General features: G+C 41.9%; 2 protein-coding genes across 11 annotated transcripts in view; one reads left to right on the top strand and one right to left on the bottom strand.

Annotated features, from left to right (window-relative positions):
* The window catches only part of LOC105705093 (phosphopantothenate--cysteine ligase), a 195,370-nt gene extending 186,405 nt beyond the window's left edge, over window positions 1–8,965 (bottom strand). Inside the window, exons 1-3 of one of the 5 annotated variants that reach the window (XM_064372251.1) lie at window positions 8,467–8,550; window positions 8,194–8,297; window positions 4,438–5,549 (exon numbers count right to left, since the gene is read on the bottom strand). In XM_064372251.1, the coding sequence (XP_064228321.1) occupies window positions 5,226–5,549; window positions 8,194–8,286 (417 nt within the window). In that variant the 5' untranslated portion in view covers window positions 8,287–8,297; window positions 8,467–8,550 and the 3' untranslated portion in view covers window positions 4,438–5,225. The other 4 variants (XM_021673365.2, XM_012434724.2, XM_064372253.1 and 1 more) reach the window with 4 other exon arrangements.
* A 122-nt stretch (window positions 8,966–9,087) lies between these two features.
* ZMYND12 (zinc finger MYND-type containing 12) overlaps window positions 9,088–18,926 on the top strand; it is a 36,782-nt gene continuing 26,943 nt past the window's right edge. For 2 of the 6 annotated variants that reach the window (XM_064372254.1, XM_012434723.3), the window contains exon 1: window positions 9,354–9,652. Coding sequence is in view for 2 of the 6 variants with exons in the window: in XM_012434723.3 (XP_012290146.3) it covers window positions 9,543–9,652 (110 nt within the window). In the remaining 4 variants the exon portion in view is untranslated. The other 4 variants (XM_012434717.3, XM_012434719.3, XM_012434720.3 and 1 more) reach the window with 4 other exon arrangements.

Genomic DNA, 18,926 nt, shown 5'->3' with positions numbered 1-18,926 from the left:
CTGGCTAATTTTTTGCATTTTTTGTAGAGACAGGTTTTTGCCATGTTTGCCCAGGTTAAACATTTTTTAAATTTGTGACTTGCCATAATAATGTTTATTCAATAAATACATATTAGAAGAGAAAGCCCCTTACAATATAGCATCTAACATCCTCTTTTATCAAGAGTTAGAGTTTATCCAGTTCCAATTTAATGTCCAAGATTGAAAAGGCTGCAGAACTTGTTTTTGTTTTCCTATCTATTCTAGAAGAGAAAGCTGAATTTCTCAGTATTTAAAAACTTGACCTGGCTCACATCACAAACAACTGCTTCGGTTGGCCTGAGAAGTCAAAATATCCAAATCATTATAGCTCCAAATAGCTGTTTAAAACGTCTATGTTCTGAGTGTCCTCAAAATAGGTTTACTTTTAAAACTGAATACTGAAGAAGAAATAGTAAGATTCAACAAGGAACGCATATTGTAAGACAAATTAAGTCAAGCTGTCTAAGTTAAAATAAAATTGCACTGGATCTAAATTAATCTTATGTCATATTTACAGCCCTCTGTTCCAGCCTTTTTAGAACTATTGTGTCTGCTCCCTTGCCAAAAATATTTATTTTCAATCACTCCTTTTTGTTTTTGTTTCTTGGCTTACATCACAAAGAATGTTATCTGATTCAGAAACTGACAGGAGAAAGAAGGCACAAGTACTATTTCAATTATCTCCTCTCCAGAAAATTATATCATATCCCCAATGTTGGGTTCATATGGGCTTAAAGGTGAAATGATCATCTTACATGATGATCATTTTGAATGCGCTTTTCACATTGATAAACACATCAACAAAACTTAAACAAGGAACAACCTTAGTTCATTATATAAGCTTGAAATGGGTCCAATACTGCAATTTTGATTTTTTTTTTCCATTTTCAAAACACACTCGGTTTGCCATATTTAATGTCTATATTTACCAATGTGCACTTCTCCTAGTCTCTACCCAAGACTGAAAGCTTGCCATAGTGCAAAGAAAGACAGAAAATCTTCCCAATGACTGCAGAGCTGGAGAATGTGAAATACTTAAGTACACAAAGCATTGCGGCAGGAAAGCAGAAGGAGGTGGTCTATAGATGACAGAAGTGGTGGAGACGAATGGACATTCAATAATGTGCAGCGTGAACAGGGAAAGGTTAAAATGGCTGTGAAATAAGCAGGATGAGAAAACTGGTGCTTGAAATGATGAGAGAAGTGGAAAAGGTTGTAGCTTGAAAGGCAGAAGGTAACTGACTTCATGACCTCTGATGTTGAGGATCCAAAAGGCCTCCAAATCTTCATAGGGATTCAATGTTCTGCATGATGAACATCGGCCAAAAAATCAGAAACGGCAGTTCTTTGTTCGCGGGCCTACACGCAGGGCAAAGCTGCGCCTCCGTGGACTTTGTAGTGGCCTGGACATTCTGGAGCTGTCAGGGGCGCGTCTCGAGACCTCACCTTTAAGTGAGAAAAGGAACGCCGACCTACCTCGCTGAGGGTGTTCTAAGCCCGTTCTAATAAAGAGCGGCAGCCTAATACTAAGTGCTTGTGGCAGCTGGCTCCGGGGAAAACGGGCGAATCCTACCTCAGGCGGAATCACTCAAGCCCGGGACTAGAAAGGCCGGGCCAGGAGGGGCTCCCCTTCTGTAGTTTCGGGCCATACTAGGGAGAGAAGAGGAAAAGCCCCGGAATGCAGAAAAGAGGGGAGAATGGGTGCTTTCCTCCGCAGGAACCTTAGGAACCAAGTCGGAAATTTTCCTGCGGAGGGTGCCGCGAGGGTCCCGGGGTCGCTTGGCCCCTAGGCGCTCAGCGGTAAGGTGCAGGTGCTGGCGGAGCCCCCGGACGTCATAGCAACCGCGCTCGCCGCAGAGACGCAAAGGCGTCCTTCCGGCGGGAACCATAGAGACGACGCACGCCCCCGGCGCCAGAGACAGTGCTTCTTGAGGAGACTGTTGTTACGGCTCACACCATTGGCATTCGGGCCGGGGGCGGAGTTGTTCCGGCCGTATCGATAGTACGACTCATTCCATTGGCTTTGGGGACTGCTGTAACCATGGTAACGTCACGTCACGAGTTTGCGATTTAGCAAATGTATTTTGCCAGGGGCGTTCTAGTTCTCGACGAGCTTCCCGCCAGGTCTCAACTAGAGCCCCATCCCACTAACCTTGGACTTTTTTTTTTCCTGTAAGTTCCTTCATTCTTAAAGGGGCAGGGAGTGCTAGGTCAAGAGTTCTGAATTTTAGGCCTAGATCGTGTCACTAGCAATGTGGGGCATGCAAGATAAATCACAATTTTTGGACCCAGCTTATTATTGTAAAAAGGAAGAAAATGGGCTTGACTAGAATTATCCCTAAGGTTGAAGCCCTTTAAAAGTCCTAACACCGAAAATTCAGCTAGGTTGAACCTTATCTCCCCCACTTATGTAATGCAAAATAAAAACTTATGACACAAAATTTAACATACTCAATTTACATCATCTTTTTAGATGCTCTTATTGAAATTCTTTTTAATTATCAAAGCTCGATTTTACTTATGTTTTGGAGGCCCTTGCTTTGCTAGTATCCCAAACACAACATTTCTTGGTCTTATTCTAGTTCCCCAAGAGGATACTTTCCAAATATTTGCTGGTTTTACATGCATTAACTGGACGTATCTTACTCTTTACATAAGTGCCTCAACCTCTCCTTCTGCCACCGGACCTCTTGCAAATGTTTTTTCTGAACTAAAATGCTTATCCCCATCACCACCTGTAGCTCACTTAACTCCTGTTTAACAGTGTAAGTATCATCTACTTAGGGAAACATTCCTTGATCCTCCATCCAAAATCAGGTTCCTACTTACCCTCATTGACTCATGTTCCTTTTCTTTATACACTTCCATTTGCTGTTAAAACACCCACACTCTCATACACTCTCACTCTCTCCCCTCCACTCCCCTGGAATTTTTACTTGTGTAAATAATCTTTTTAAGTACTCTGAATATAAATTAAACTGAAGCAGAAAACACTAAATAATTTCATGTAGAACACTGGTTGTTTTTAAGCATTAACAAGAGAGGATATAAAATGATTCCCAAGGGAAGGAATAATTATGGTAAAAACAAACATTATGATCACTTCTACTTTTAGCCCCATATATCCCCATTGTACATCCAAAGATGATGAGTCATCCACATGAAGCTCTAAATGCAGGGAAGAACATATTCTACTTCTTGCCCTTCAGTACTGCCGCCACTGCTGACAAAGCCCATTGCTTTTGGGGTTTTGCAAATTGGTCCTGAAGTCCATTTAAAATTTTTGTCAAAGAATCCTGGGTATAATAGTTAAGACCTTGTATCTGTGAAAAATAAAATATTTAGCCAGGCATAGTGGCAGACAGCTGCAGTCTCAGCTGCTCAGAAGGCTGTGGTAGGAGTGCTCGAGCCCGTGAGTTCAAGGTTACAGTGAACTATGATTGGGTCACTGCACTCCAACGTGGGTGACAAAGCAAGACCTTGTCGCTAAGGAAAAAAAAAAATTTTTTTTCCAAAGGGACTGCTGCTTCTGGAACAGCCTTGACTGCTGCAGTTATTTCTCCTCTGCTCAAGGTCATGCTTCCTGATTAATGAAGTATTTCAGTCTATCTTAGAATTTCTGCTCAAATCTTCTCAATTAAATTTATTGTACTTCTATTATCAGACAGATACATGGGCTATCCTTCCCTACTCCATGAAACATCATGAATTGTACTTTAAGTCAAATATTTATGTGAAACACAGTACCCGCTTCTACCTTAGCCATTAATGCTATTTTTTTCAAATTGCACCCTGGACTATCCTAGAGATCATTTAGTGAATTTTTTTGCACTACACTACTTGTGCACTCCCAACCCAAAATCCAGGACAGCAAGAGAATTACTTAAAGTTTTTCAAAGATTCTCAAGGATTCAAAGATTAAGCAGGCCACTGGTGTGACACTGCTTTGCTAAGTGAGAAAAACGCTAACTGCAACCATTTAGTCGGTGTGAAGCAAGTGCTAGGCACCCAGACTGATGCTTTCTGTTCACGATTTCATTTAATCCTCACAATAAATGGCATTATTTGCAGAGAGATTATCCCCATTTTATGCATGAGGACATTGAGATTAAGTCAAATGCCTAAGTTTATAAAACAAATAGGTGGCACAGCTGGCTAAGTTGACTCCCTCAGGACAGAGGTCACCAAGTGACCCCTGCCTGGTCCCAGGTGGAAGGCCATGTTAAGCTAAGCTCAAGAGTAGTCCTAAAATACTTGAAATGTAAACGGTTACCCAAATATGAGGTAAATCAGAATAAGAAGCAAAAAGTAAATCCAGTGAAAAGCTCACCATTCTCTAATCTATCTTCAGGGAGGTATCCTTCTCTCCTACTCCTATGCTTCATCAATTTCCAAAAAAACATCCTTTCCATTGAGTCAGCTTTTGGACAGTTTATTGCACTTAATTTTTTATACATCCATTTCCCAAACAAGACATGTTTATTGATCTTTTTAAGCCTCACGGCTCAGCACAGGGCCTAACACACAGTAGGCACTCAACAAATATTTGATCTCCAAAGCATGGCCATTCATGCATCCATAATCCTCTTTTTATAGTATAAAGACGGATGACATTCAGGCCCCCATATATATTTTAAGGAATATGTAGCTGGGCGCAGTGGCTCACGCCTGTAATCCCAGCACTTTGGGAGGCCAAGGCGGGTGGATCACGAGGTCAAGAGATCGAGACCATCCCGGTCAACATGATGAAACCCCGTCTCTACTAAAAATACAAAAAATTAGCTGGGCACGGTGGTGCGTGCCTGTAATCCCAGCTACTCAGGAGGCTGAGGCAGAATTGCCTGAACCCAGGAGGCGGAGGTTGCAGTGAGCCGAGATCGCGCCATTGCACTCCAGCCTGGGTAACAAGAGCGAAACTCTGTCTCAAAAAAAAAAAAAAAAAAGGAATATGTAATTCTCAATAAGCTCTTCTTTTTAGAGGTGAGAAACAGTTCTAGTGTTCAATTTCAAAATCAAGATGACATTCAGGTGAATGTATCAGGTGTCGTCATTAAAAGACAAATACCAAACCTTATTTGCCTGCACACCTCTGCCTTTTTCCTTTTCTTCATTTTATCTGTCCATATGAAAGCAAAGGTTTTATTATAGTTTTCACCATCTGTAAGAGCCCTGAACAATTTTTGATTCTGTAAGGGCTTTTTACTTCAGTTTTTGTCACCTATAAAAGCTGTATGTCGAGACTGAAGATTATCGACTATCTTCTCTTCTATCTCTATGCCTTTTTCTATTTCTTCCTCTGATAGCAGTAACTTGGTTTCCGAATCTTTGGTTACAATAAACACAAAGGACTGTCGTGACTCAAGGATATTAGCCACAACCACTTGATGCTGATAAATTTCCAAAGCCTTCCGAGCTCGATTAATTACAATGGAGGGGTCAGTCTCCAACTTAAAGGAAATTATAAACGCTTTGGGAGCCCAATCTTTAACCAAAGGAGAAAGCATTTTTGGCACCATCTTCATTGTTATCTGTATTGGAAAAAGAAAAGCTTAATAAGCAAACAATGGTCATTACCTACCAGGTCAATCTCATGGGAAACTATGGAAATGAAGGAATCAAATTTAAGTGGGATTTCTCAACTGTCAAACTTTTCAATTAAATGCTTAGTTTAAAAAGCCTTGGGGAGGGGCACAGTGGCTTGGCCTGTAATCCTAGCACTTTGGAAGGCCAAGGTGGGTGGATCTCTTGAGCCCAGTTCAAGACCAGCCTGGGGAACATGGCAAAACCGTGTCTCTACAAAAAATAAAAAAATTAGCCAAGCATGGTGGCACCCACCTGTAGTCCCAGCTACTAAGGAGGCTGAGATGGGAGAATCACTTGAGCCTAGGAGGCTGAGGCTGCAGTGAGCTGTGATTGTGCCACTGCACTTCAGCCTGGGCAACAGAGTGACACTTTGTCTCAAATAAAAAAAAAAAAATCCTTGGCTCTGTAGAGTTCACAGTGATGCCTAAATTCAAGGCTCCACACATGTTCTGGGGCAAACCACGTCTTCTGAATAAGCCCTGCCCTGCTCTGCCACCCTTATCACCATTAGTATTTTCCCAAGCATGCCCCTTTATTTTTGAACCAAACCCTCAAATAAACAAATAATCTGTTCATACAAATGTTACTTTGGCAGAAGCCAATAAAAATTCGTTTGTTTTTTTGAGACCGAGTTTCACTCTTGTTGCCCAGGCTGGAGTGCAATGGTGCAATCTCGTATCACTACAACCTCTGCCTCTCGGGTTCAAACAATTCTCCAACTTCAGCCTCCTGAGTAGCTGGGATTACAGGCATGTGCCACCACACTTGGCTGATTTTGTATTTTCAGTAGAGCCATGGTTTCTCCATGTTGGTCAGGCTGGTCTCGAAGTCCCAACCTCAGGAGACCCACCTACCTCAGCCTCCGAAAGTGCTGGGATTACAGCTGTGAGTCACAGCGCCCAGCCTACAGTTGAGTTTTTAAACCTCTCAGCCTAAAATATTTCTTGCATTGGTAGAATGGCTATTAGATTCCATTTTAAAATTGTCACTTGTAACACAACTTAGCAGTGAGGAACTGATTTTATGTTCACTTGACCAAAACTCCTACTACCTCATCCCCAGTCCCTTCTCAGAGTAATGTTGAGTTGTTTTGTTACTTTCAAGATAGAACTGCTACTTGGGAAGCTGAGGCAGGAGAATCGTTTGAACCTGGGAGGTGGAGGCTGAAGTGAGCTGAGATTGTGCCACTGAACTCTAGCCTGGGTGACAGAGGGAGACTCAGTCTCAAAAAAAAAAAAAAACTAAAACTAAAAAATATGAGATAAACTAAAGATATCAGAGATTAAAAAGTGTGAAATCACTAAGTTAATCATCAGGATTTCCCCTAAAGAAAAGCTGTAAGTGTGACAGGGATCATATACCACTTTATTTTTCTCTATAGCATTTATCACTACCAAATGAGGTATGTATTTGACTTACTTATTGTCTCCTCTGCAAAGGAAGCAACACAAGGGCAGGGTATGTTTCTTTTCACTGCTTTCATCTCCAAGTCCTACAGCAGTGTAGGACCCCAATAAATTATTCTACAAAGTCGGCAAATGCCCCACAGGTAGAGTTTCTTCTAATACAATCCTATCTGTATCACCCAATAAATGACTAAGAACTCCCGAAGGTTCCAAGAAACCAGATCATCTAAAATCACAACCATACCTACCTTCTCCATATTTCTTCCTTAAACTACAATGGCCCCCAACTAATCTACCCATTCTTTTTCCCTCTCTACTTCATCTTTCATACTGATGACAGAATGTTGTTCTCAAACAAAAACTTTACCTCATTCTCCTACTTATGTGTCTCTTAGCTCCACAAGAAAAATTCCAAGCTCCTTAAAAAAGGAAAACTAAGTCTTCTACAAAGCAAGCCATCTCTTCAGTCAGCTCTCCAGCCTTACCAAAGCACTTTGGTTCACAACCCGCTACCCACTTCTATATTCCAACTGCCATACTCCACCTGGAATGACCTTTCCCACTTTGTACACTCTCCACTCATCTTTATTTTTTATTTTTGAGAGACGGAGTCTCACTCTCATCGTCGCCCAGGCTGGAGTGCAATGGTACTGCAACCTCCACCTCCCGGGTTCAAGCGATTCTCCTGCCTCAGCCTCCCTAGTAGCTGGGATTACAGGTGCCCGCCACCACACCAGGCTAGTTTTTGTATTTTTTTTTAAAGACGGGGTTTCACCACGTTGGCCATGCTGGTCTTCAACTCCTGATCTCAGGCACTCCGCCCACCTCAGCCTCCTAAAGTGTTGGGATTACCGCGCTCGGCTCTGCTCATCTTTTAAAACCCAGTTCAAGTCATCTCCTCCAAGAAGCTTCATCGACTCCCCCAGAATTTACTCGCCCCATGGTCTGACTGCACTTTGTACATACCTCGACTAGAGCATTTATCACTCTGTATTGTAATTATGTCTGTGTCCAGCTCCCTTACTAGATTGTGAGGTCCATGAGGGAGGGCGGTGTCTTATTCATCTCTGTATCCCCTGTGCCTAGCGCATACAGATGCAGAAAAGCCATCTCCAGACCAAGAGGAAATTAACCCAAGATTGGTTATATGGGATTAGATCTCTGGAAGAGAAGCGCCCATCACCTGCAGTGGGCCCCCAGATGACTGGATCTTGTGTTCAGGCATTTCAGAGACAGGAACATAGAAATCTGACACGGCCGCAGCCAGGTAAAACATCGCAGAAGGGCCTGCAAAGAGAAGAACAAGGTGTAACAAATCGGAGAGGGATACAGGATCAGCACCTTTTCAATTCGGATTCCCCAGCTGAGATCCGTGGGTAAGCAGGAAGTAAGGTGACAAGTGGCTGGAGAGAAAGGAGCTGCTTCCAGGCAAAAGGGATACTCCTAAGGCACGCACCTAGCGGATTGAGTGCCTGGGCCGCAGCCTGCAACAGATGCAAATAGTCCGCCAAAGTGGTGAACTCTACCGCCAGGAAGGTGCCTGCAGCCGCAGCCTGCTGGTAGCTCCGCAGAGCCTCAGCAAAACCCGGGAGTGCGTTCTCCTCCGCCTCCAGGCTCAACAAGCCTGAATGGGCTGGGCCCGAAGGCCGCAGAGCCGACAGCCAAGTCTGGGGTGGGAAGCGGCGGGCATAGGGGAAGGCGGAGCGAGCGCGATACAAGAACAGGACCCCGTAGCCGGCGGCTAGGAAGGCCTCAGCCGAGGCTGCACCGCGCCGCCCGCTGCTGAAGTTGTCCAAGAAACGCACGGGCCGCGCCTCTAGTGGGACCTTGGTGCCGCCAGACGTGACCAACACCACCCGCCGGCCCTGCGCGCCCAGCCCGGCAGCGAAGCGAGCCATAACCTCAGCCCAGCGCGCGGCACCGGGAGGCTGGGGGAACTCTGCTACCAGGTCCATTTCCGCTATTGGCTCCGCAGCGCACTGCGCCTGCGCACGCTCCGAGACCGTCGCGCCACGCCCCTTCTCCTGTTTCTGGTGCTCGCGCAGCGCGATAATGAGTGGGCGGTTCACTACCCTTGTTTTGACCCTCGGTCCCGATCTCGCCATGTCTGGAAATGCGTAGTTGTTCTGCCCTAGGGCCCAGCGAACGTGACACTGAAACGAGGGGGATTCCCCGGCTGAGTGGGCATCTGGCAGGGTCGAGCTCCTCACGTTCGTTTTCTAGCCCGGGTAAAGAACTGACCATGTTTGACCCTTACCGGTCCCCGTACAGGCCTTCGGGACTTGGATTTCTTGGGAGCTGTTTCTCGGCCTTTGACACCTGGGACTTGTGGGGTTTGTGCCTCTTTTTCTTTCCTTTTTTCCGTTTTGCAGCCTCAACAATAGACCCCAGATGTTAGTCGAGTCACGTCCCGCCGCCCTCTGCCCTTGAAATACTGGCAAGGACGCGGACCCGCGATCGTCACGTGATGCCGGAGTTCGGCGTCTCCTTGCCGGGCAACGGTCTTAAGAGACCAACACCGCTTGCTGTACCATGAATGTGATCTACCCACTGGCGGTGCCCAAGGGGCGCAGGCTCTGCTGTGAGGTGTGCGAAGCCCCAGCCGAGCGGGTGTGCGCGGCCTGTACAGTCACTTATTACTGGTAGGCCCCGAAAGTGGCACCTGCGCGCTTTAACTCCCTCCCTCTCTCCCAATCCCTGGTCTGGCTTGTGTACCTTGCGTTAGCGGTGGCCCCTGGCTCTGCAAGAGACACCTCAAAACGGCTTTAAGACAAGCTCCTAAGACTTCTGTGGCCTCGTCTGCCTCATCTCCCATTTACTCATTCGTCACTCATGTTTTCTGAAGGCCTACTATGTGTTCCTCACTATTTTAGGTGAAGTTACTGGGGAAGCTCAGTAGATCAGTTCCTTCAAAGATTCAGCATTCTAACGTGGGAGACCAATCAGTAAAGAAACAGGCCCTGCGCGGTAGTTCACGCCTGTAATCCCAACACTTTGGGAGGCCGAGGCCGTTGGAGCGCCTGAGGTCAGAAGTTCGAGACGAGCCTGGCCAACATAGTGAAACCCCGTCTCTACTAAAAATACAAAAATTAGCTGGGCGTGGTGGTGGGCATCTGTAATCCCAGCTAGTCGGGAGGCTGAGGCAGGAGAATCGCTTGAACCCAGTAGGCGGAGATTACAGTGAGCCAAGATCGCGCCACTGCACTCCAGCCTGGGCGACAAAGTGAGAAGTGAGACTCTTGTCTCAAAAGAAAAGAAAAGAAAAGAAATAGAAAGCAAGGTAATTTCAGGGAGTAATAGATGTCATAACACAAATAAAGGAAATGCGAGGGGAGATTGGGCAGACAGCTTCCCTGAGAGTAGACTATTGATCTGAAGATAAAGTAAGAACATTGCCCATGGAAATGGCTGCAGGAAGAGTGGCACAGGTAGGCGCTGAGAAGAAAAGATTGATGTGTTTGAGAAATAGAAAGAAGGCTAGTTGGTCTGGTGCACAGCTAAGATGGTGAGGGTGTAGTGAGGGTAGCACAAGATGAGGTCAGTTTTCATGGATCCAACATAATATCCCTTGACCTTTGCTTCAGATGAGATCGTATTTGGGGCCTGAAATAAAACAGTTAGGTTGCTGATATCCAGAAAACTAGTTTAGAGGTGAGTGACTTTGTTTCCTAAATCATAAACCTATATGACAAATGTATCAGTCAGGGTGTGCTAAACTCTAGGACCTCTGAGGATGGAAGCATAGTGAATGGGGCAGTAAGCTTTCTCTGTAGAAGAAGCATTTGAGCTGCATTTGAGAGGGCAGTCAGAACTTGCTGTGTACAGGAATAGTGAAAAAGGGAAGGACATTCCCCGAATCCGGGACTGTTAGGGCAAATGGCAAAAGAACAGAGTTTACTAAGAGCTGAGTGGAGAACACAGTGGTGGAGTGAGCAGTCAGTGATTTTCAAACTGCAGGCCAGGGCCCTTTAGCAGCTGATGAATAAGTCACAACCACCATTTAGAGAAAACAACAACAAAAAGAGCATAGAATGAGTAAAAAGTATCAGGTTAATCTTACCTGAATTGTTTCTTGAAACTTTTGTCTTAGTGTTTTATGTGGATGTGTGTGTACAGGGAAAATGTATTTCTTACTATAGGTTGGGTCAAAATTAGCCAGGCATGGTGGCGCATGCCTGTAATCCCAGCTACTCAGGAGGCTGAGGCAGGAGAATCGCTTGAACCCAGGAGGTGAAAGTTGCAGGGAGCTGAGATCGAGCCATTGCATTCCATCTTGGGCAACAACAGTGCACTCTCTCAAAAAAAAAATTGAACATCATTGTGAAGTTTAAACCAAGAAGATAAAGATTAGGGCCAGACTGACATGAGATCAAGGATTTGGAATTTATCCCTTGGGAAACCATGGATGGTTTTGAGCTGGCATGTTCTCATTTGTGTTAAGGAAAGAGGACGGGCTGCACTGTGGAGGATAGACAGGAAGGTAGACACTGACAGCTGCATAACAGATTAAGAAGCTGTTGCAGTACCTTCTCATACTGGCCTAGGTGTTCCTCCTCAGTGTTCTCAAAACATTAGTATGTCCCCTATCCTAACATTTAGGTCATGGACTGAAATCATTTATTTCCTTCATTAGGCTGTATGCCCCACAAAGGCAGGAATGGCATCTGTGTTTGCTATCTCCTCTTTGGTGGCTTCATTGCATTTAGAATACAATTAAGAATTTGTAACAAAAACTAGAAGGCCCTGGCTATTTCTCTACCTTCATTTCCCACCACACTCACCCATTTTTTTTCTTTGCTGTAGTTATAGAGAACTGAAGTTCTAATTTGCTAAGCCCTTTCTTCCTTCAGTTTCTTTTCTCAGACTGTTTTCTCTGCCAGGAACCTCCCCTTCAACTACAAACCTTCCTGGCTCCCTTTCATCCTTCAGTTCTCAGTTTAAATGTCATTTCTTCAAAGAGCTCTAAACCCAGTCTCAACTCCCCATCATACTTTTCTGTCTCACAGTATCATTTTTCTTTGCTTTTCCTGTACTTTTATATTTTTGTGTTTGCTTGTCTGATGTCTATGTCTTTTACTAGACCCTGTGCCCACACATACCAGACATTCAATGAACATCTGTTGAATAAATGAAATTCTGAATGGATAATAAACCCGTTAACTTGGGCAAGGAACACGGGGAAAAGATGGTGGGTGTCAGAATTGGATGTTGGCATAGAGTTTGAGAGGCCTTTGGGTCACCCCTGGAGAGATGGCCAGTAAACAGCTGTGAGTACAGACCTGGCACTCAGGCTTGGGAAAGAGTCAACCCCCTTTGCCTGATATGAGCACTGACTTTTTCCTTTAAACACCCCTGTCCTCTTTATCCCTCCAGCTGGAATTCCTTCTTCCTTTGAACTAACTTTGCAATACTCTATCTCTCAGATGACTCGTATTTCCCCTCTTCATTTTAATTGTTGGTGAGTGTGTTATTTCAATTTTGTTATGCTCCATTAATGCCACATACTATGTTAAATATGTACAAAGGGACTGTCATACATATGCTAACTTTTTATCTATGTCTAACCTGTCAGTGTATGCCCCGTAATCTCTAGCAAAGTGTCTTGAAATAGTTGGCACTTGTGCTTTTATTCCTTGGGCAAAAAAATAAAAACATGAAAAAGAAAGAAATAGTTGTCACTAATATCTGATTAATTCATGTATAAATTATTATCTTCTATACCCTTATCCTCAATTTTTTTCTTTTAATTCTCTTTCAGACTTTCTCCTTTTCTTTTTTGCTTCCTTTTCTCCAGATTTCTTTGTCTTTCTGTCTTGGAGATGTCAAGATTTTTTGATAAAACAAAACTAAGGTCATTGTTCTGTAGGTTTTGATGATTGAATGTAAAGCGTCTAGTACCCTGCCTGGAATCACATTGGTGCACAATAAATGTTCTTTTTCATCATCCTAAGTTTAAGGAGGAAGAAAGTCAGTTTGAATTTGTGAAATTTTTTTCTGCAAAAGGATTTTTTCCTGATTATAAATGCAATTCATGCACACTACAGAAAACATGAAAATACAAAAAATAAAGAGGAAAAATAATCCATAATCCTACAACCTAAAGATTAATAACCTGAAATTTTGGTGAATTTCCTTCTGTTCCTTTCTCTGAATGCATTCATTTTATATATTGTGTGCAATCTTGTGCATATTGCTTTATATTGGATTATGACCATTCTCAGAGAATAGCACATTTTTATTTACTTAGAGACACAGTAGAACTTTTTTTTTTTTTTTTTTTTTGAGATAGATTCTCGCTCAAGACACCCAGGCTGGATACAATCTCAGCTTACTGCAACCTCCACTTCCAGGTTCAAGCGATTCTCCTGCCTCAGCCTCCTGAGTAGCTGGGATTACAGGCATGCACCACCACACCCAGCTAATTTTTTTGTATTTTTAGTAGAGACAGAGTTTTACCATATTGGCCAGGCTGGTCTCGAATTCCTGACCTTGTGATCCACCCGGCTTGGCCTCCCAAAGTTCTGGGATTACAGGACAGTAGAACATTTTTAAGAAAGATAATTTTATGGAAGTACATACTAAAACACTGATAACGGGTAAAAGAGACTTCAGTACCATAGGTTTGCATGAATTTAAATGTCTTTAGGCAGGGCATACATTCTGTAATTCACTACAAATACTATTGCTTCCTGTTACTGAATACCACTTCACCATTTGTTTTCTCCTCCTGGCCAGTGAAGGCATATTTAAATTTGTGCCCCATACATCAAACAAAAGGAAAAATTACTGCAAAAAAATTGCAGATACTGGGGCCGGGCGCGGTGGCTCACGCCTATAATCCCAGCACTTTGGGAGGCCAAGGCGGGTGGATCACGAGGTCAAGAGATGGAGACCATCCTGGTCAACAAGGTGAAACCCCATCTCTACTAAAAAATACAAAAATTAGCTGGGCGTGGTGGTGCACGCCTGTAGTCCCAGCTACTCAGGAGGCTGAGACAGGAGAATTGCTTGAACCCAGGAGGCAGAGGTTGCGGTGAGCCGAGATCGCGCCATTGCACTCCAGTCTGGGTAACAAGAGTGAAACTCCATCTCAGAAAAAAATTGCAGATACTAAGAAAACAAACAGTGAAGTGGTATTCAATAATAGGAAGCTATAGGATCAGTGGTGAATTGTAGCATGAATGCCCTGCCTAAACACATTCATATTCAGCTTTACGTATGATAATAACCAAACAAAACATCTCGCTCACAAGCTATTTAATTGTGAGCCCTGATTGAAAGCATTTATCCATTCCTACTTTATCCCTATGATAGGTATTAGGGGTGGGACAGATCAATAAGCAGAGAGCCCGCAAATATATAAATAAAGCTCAGTTTATTTAGAAAGGCAAGATACGTCAGTTGCTCTCAGTGGAACAAAAGTTCAGGCATCTAAGTTAACATTTCCGTTGCTTACAAGCCGCACTTGATAAATTCCCTGTGGAACTCAGCTATATCCTGCCTAAGTGCTTTTATTGATCTGTTGACAGTAATTCTCTACCTCCCCAAAAACTTCTTTTTTTTGAGACAGAGTCTTACTCTGTCGCCAGGGCTCAAGTGCAATGGCACCATCTCAGCTCACTGCAACCTCCGCCTCCTGGATTCAAGCAATTCTCCTGTCCCAGCCTCCCAAGTAGCTGGGATTACAGGTGCCCGCCACCATGCCCAGCTAATTTTTTGTATTTTTAGTAGAGACAGGGTTTCACCATGTTGGCCAGGCTGGTCTCAAACTCCTGACTTCATGATTTGTTCGCCTTGGTCTCCCCAAGTGCTGGGATTACAGGCGTGAGCCACCACGCCCAGCCCCAAAAACTTTTTTAAATGGTTTCTGTCATTTGTTTGGTAGCAGTCATGATTTATAAAGAAAATACTTTAATTGCATTTCTGTTGTCCAAGAAGGTGGCAATATTGTCCAAGAAGGTGTTTGAACACAGCTGTGTATTGTCTGTGGCTGCTTTTGTGCTACGACAGCAGTTGAGTAGTTGAAACAGAGACCCTATAGCTCTCAAGCCTAAAATATTTATCTGACCCTTTACAGAAAAACTTTTCTGACTCCTCCTCTAGATTTTTCTTACCTGTTTTAAAATATGTATAAATGGAATCAAACAGTTAACCTACAGTTAAGTGATTGATAATGTGTAATAAGCAATAGAAATGCAAAAACCCATGATTGTATGCATCTAACAACAGAGCCTCAAAATACATGAGGCAAAAGCAGACAGAATTGAAGAGAAAAATAGACAATTCAATAATAATAGGTGGAGACTTCAATATCCTACCTTCAGTGATGAACAGAACAACTAGATGAAAGATCAAATATCCCACTCTCAGTAATGAATGGAACAACTAAATAGAAAATCAAATATCCCACTTTCAGTAATGCATAGAACAATTAGACAGATCAGCAGGGAAATATAAGACTTGAACCACTCTATAAACCAACTAGATCTAACAGATATCTGTAGAACATCATTCAATAACAGCAGAATGCCTGTTCTTCTCTATTACATACAGAACATTCTTCAGGATAGACCGTATGTTAGACCATAAAATAAAATTCAATAAATTTATAAGGACTGATTTCATACAAAGTAGATTCTGCAACTACATGGAATGAAATTAGTAGTCAATAACCGAAGGAAATTCGGTAAATTTATAAATATGTGGAAAAACACACTCTTAACCAATAAGTCACAGAAGAAATTACAAGGGAAATTAGAAAATGCTTTGAGATAAATGAAAACAAAAACAACATACTAAAACTTAGATGCTGGCAAAGCAGTACTCAGAGGGTGCTATATGAATTTACAACTCGTATCAATTTATGCTTATATACATTAAAAAGACGATCTCAAATCAGTAACCTAGCTTTCCATCTTAAGAAACTAGAAAAAGAAGTGAAATCTAAAACATATTTATCAACTCCTTTATGCCCAGTCCTGTTTTGGGTCTAGACACAGCTAGCGGAAGAAAGGAAAATTAAAGATTAGAGCAGAGATAAACAAAACAGAGAATAAAGAAACTACAGAGAGAATCAATCAGACCGAATGTTGGGTCCCTGAAAAGACCAACAAAATTGACAAACCTTTAGCTAGATTGGCTTAGAAAAGAAGATTCAGATTACTAAAATCAGAAATGAAAGTGAGGACATTACTACCAACCTTGCAGAAATAAAAGAGATTATAAGAGAACACTATGAGCAATTGCATGCCAACAAATTAGATAACTTAGTTGAAATGGGCATATTTCTAAAGAGACACAAGCTACCAAAACTGACCGAAGAAGAAATAGAATATCTGAATAGATCTACAAGTAAAGAAATTTACCTACTAATAAAAAATAAAATCCCCACAAGAAAAGCTCAGGAACAGATGACTTCACTGGTGAATTCTTCCAAACGTTTATAGAATGATTAACACCAATTATTCCCAAACACTTTGCAGAGAAAATAGAAGGGAGCAATTTCTAACACATCCTATAAAGCCAGTATTATCCTGATAACAAAACTATAGACCACTATCCATTAGGAGTATAGATGCAAAAATCCTTAACAAAATACTAGCAAACCAAATCCAGCAGCGTATAAAAAGGATTATAGGTCATAGCAAAGTGGGATTTATTCCAGAAATTCAAGGTTGGTCAAACATACAAATAATCAATCAGTGTAATACACCATATTAATAGAATAAAGGATAAAAAATATTCTAATAAAAATATCATCTCAATAGATGCAGAAAAAGCTCTTGACAGAATCCAACAACCTTTATGATAAAAACATTTAAACTAGGAATAGAAGGGAACTTCTGTAACTTGATAAAGGGCATCTTTGAAAAACACATAGAGAAACAAATGGTAGACATCATACTTAATTTAAGATCAAAGACTGAGAGCCTTCTCCCTAAGAACAGGAATGAATTTGGACCTCTGCCTTACATTAGTTATGAAAAAAAAAAACACATACAAAAAGATTTAAATGTAACAGCTAAAAATATAAAACTTTTAGAAGGATACATAGTGGTAAATCTGCATGAGCTTGGATTAGGCAACCATTTCTTAGATATGACATCAAAAGCACAAGGAACTAAAGAAAAACAGATTAGGGCCTGGCAGGGTGGCTCACACCTGTAATCCCAGCACTTTGTGAGGCCGAGGTGGGCGGATCACTTGAGGAGTTCACAGGAGTTCAAGACCAGCCTGACCAAGATGGAGAAACCCGTCTCTACTAAAAATACAAAATTAGCTGGTGTGACAGTGCATGCTGGTAAACCCAGCTGCTTGGTAGGCTGAGGCAAGAGAATCAGTTGAACTGGGGAGGCAGAAGTTGCAGTGAGCCAAGATTGTACCACTGCACTCCAGCCTGGACAACAAGAACAAAACTCAATCTCAAAAAAAAAAAAAAGAAAAAGAAAAATAGATTGGTTGGACACTGTCAAAATTGAAAACTTTTGTGCATCAGCGAACACTATCAAAGTGAAAAGACAACCCATTCAATGGAAGAAAACACTTGCAAATCTTATATATGATAAGGTTCTAGTATCCAGAGTATGTGAAGAACTCTTAAAACTCAACAATAAAAAGACAAAGGCCCCATTTTGTTTTGTTTTGTTTTGTTTTGTTTTAAAAAGGCGTGGGGAACTGAATGTAATGGCTGACTCCTATAATCTCAGTACTTTGAGAGGTTGAGGCAGGAGGATTGCTTGAGGCCAAGAGTTTGCGACCAGCCTAGGCCTCATAGCAATACTCTGTTTCTACAAAAAGATTAAAATAATATTTTTTAATTAGCAAAGGATTCAAATATTTGTCCAAAGAAGATATACAAATGGCCAGCAAGCACATGAAAAGATGCTCAACGTTACTAGTCATTAGGGAAATGTAAATCAAAACCAAAATGATATACTGCTTCTACTAGGATGGCTGTAATTAAAAGACAGAAAAAGAAAAAAATAAGCGTTAGTGAGGATGTGGAGAAGGTGGAACCCTCATACATTGTTGGTGGAAGTGTAGAATGGTCCGGCTACTATAGAAAGCAGTTTGGCAGCTCCTCAAAAAGTTAAATATAGAGTTACTATATGACCCAGAAATTCCATTCTTAGGTATATACCTAAGAAATTGAAAACATATGGCCAGGCATGGTGGCTCACACCTGTAATCCCAGCACTTTGGGAGGCCGAGGAAGGCAGATCATCTGAGGTCAGGCGTTCAAGACCAGCCTGGCCAACATGGTGAAATCCCGTCTCTACTATAATACAAAAAATTAGCTGGGCGTCATGGTGCACGCCTGTAATCCAAGCAAAATAAATAAATGAATAAATAAATAAATAATAAAAATTAAAAAAAAAACATATGTTCATACAGAAACTTGTACATAAATATTCATAGCAACATATCATCCGTAACAGCAATAAAGTGGAAACAACCCAAATGTCTACCAACTGATGAATGGATAAACAAAATGTAGTATATCTATGCAGTGGAATATTATTCAGTCATTAAAAGGAATTAAATATTTATAAATGCTACAACATGGATGAACTTTGAAAACATTAAGGAAAAGAAGCCAGATATTAAAGGCCATATATTGTCTGTTTCCATTTACATGCAATGTCCAGGATAGGCAAATTTAGAAAGACAGAAGGTAGATTGGTGGTTGCTGGGCATCAATGTGAGGAGGGGAAAATGGAAATGGTGGTTGACCAGTATAGAGTTTTTTTGTTTTTTTTTTTTGTAAATGGTGATGAAAATGTCCTGGAATTAGGGCGATGGCTACGCAACCTTGTGAATATACTAACAAACACTAAATTCTATACTTTTAAATTTTATGGCATGTTAATTATAATTAAAAATGTAAAAACAAATTATTGGAGGAAGTGTCAGAAT

Source organism: Aotus nancymaae, unplaced genomic scaffold (genome assembly GCF_030222135.1).
Source record: "Aotus nancymaae isolate 86718 unplaced genomic scaffold, 86718_ANA_hifiasm-v0.15.2.pri h1tg000007l, whole genome shotgun sequence".
In the NCBI taxonomy this organism is placed as follows: domain Eukaryota; kingdom Metazoa; phylum Chordata; class Mammalia; order Primates; family Aotidae; genus Aotus; species Aotus nancymaae.
Note: the sequence above shows the minus strand (reverse complement) of the source record. Positions and strands in the feature narration are given on the sequence as shown.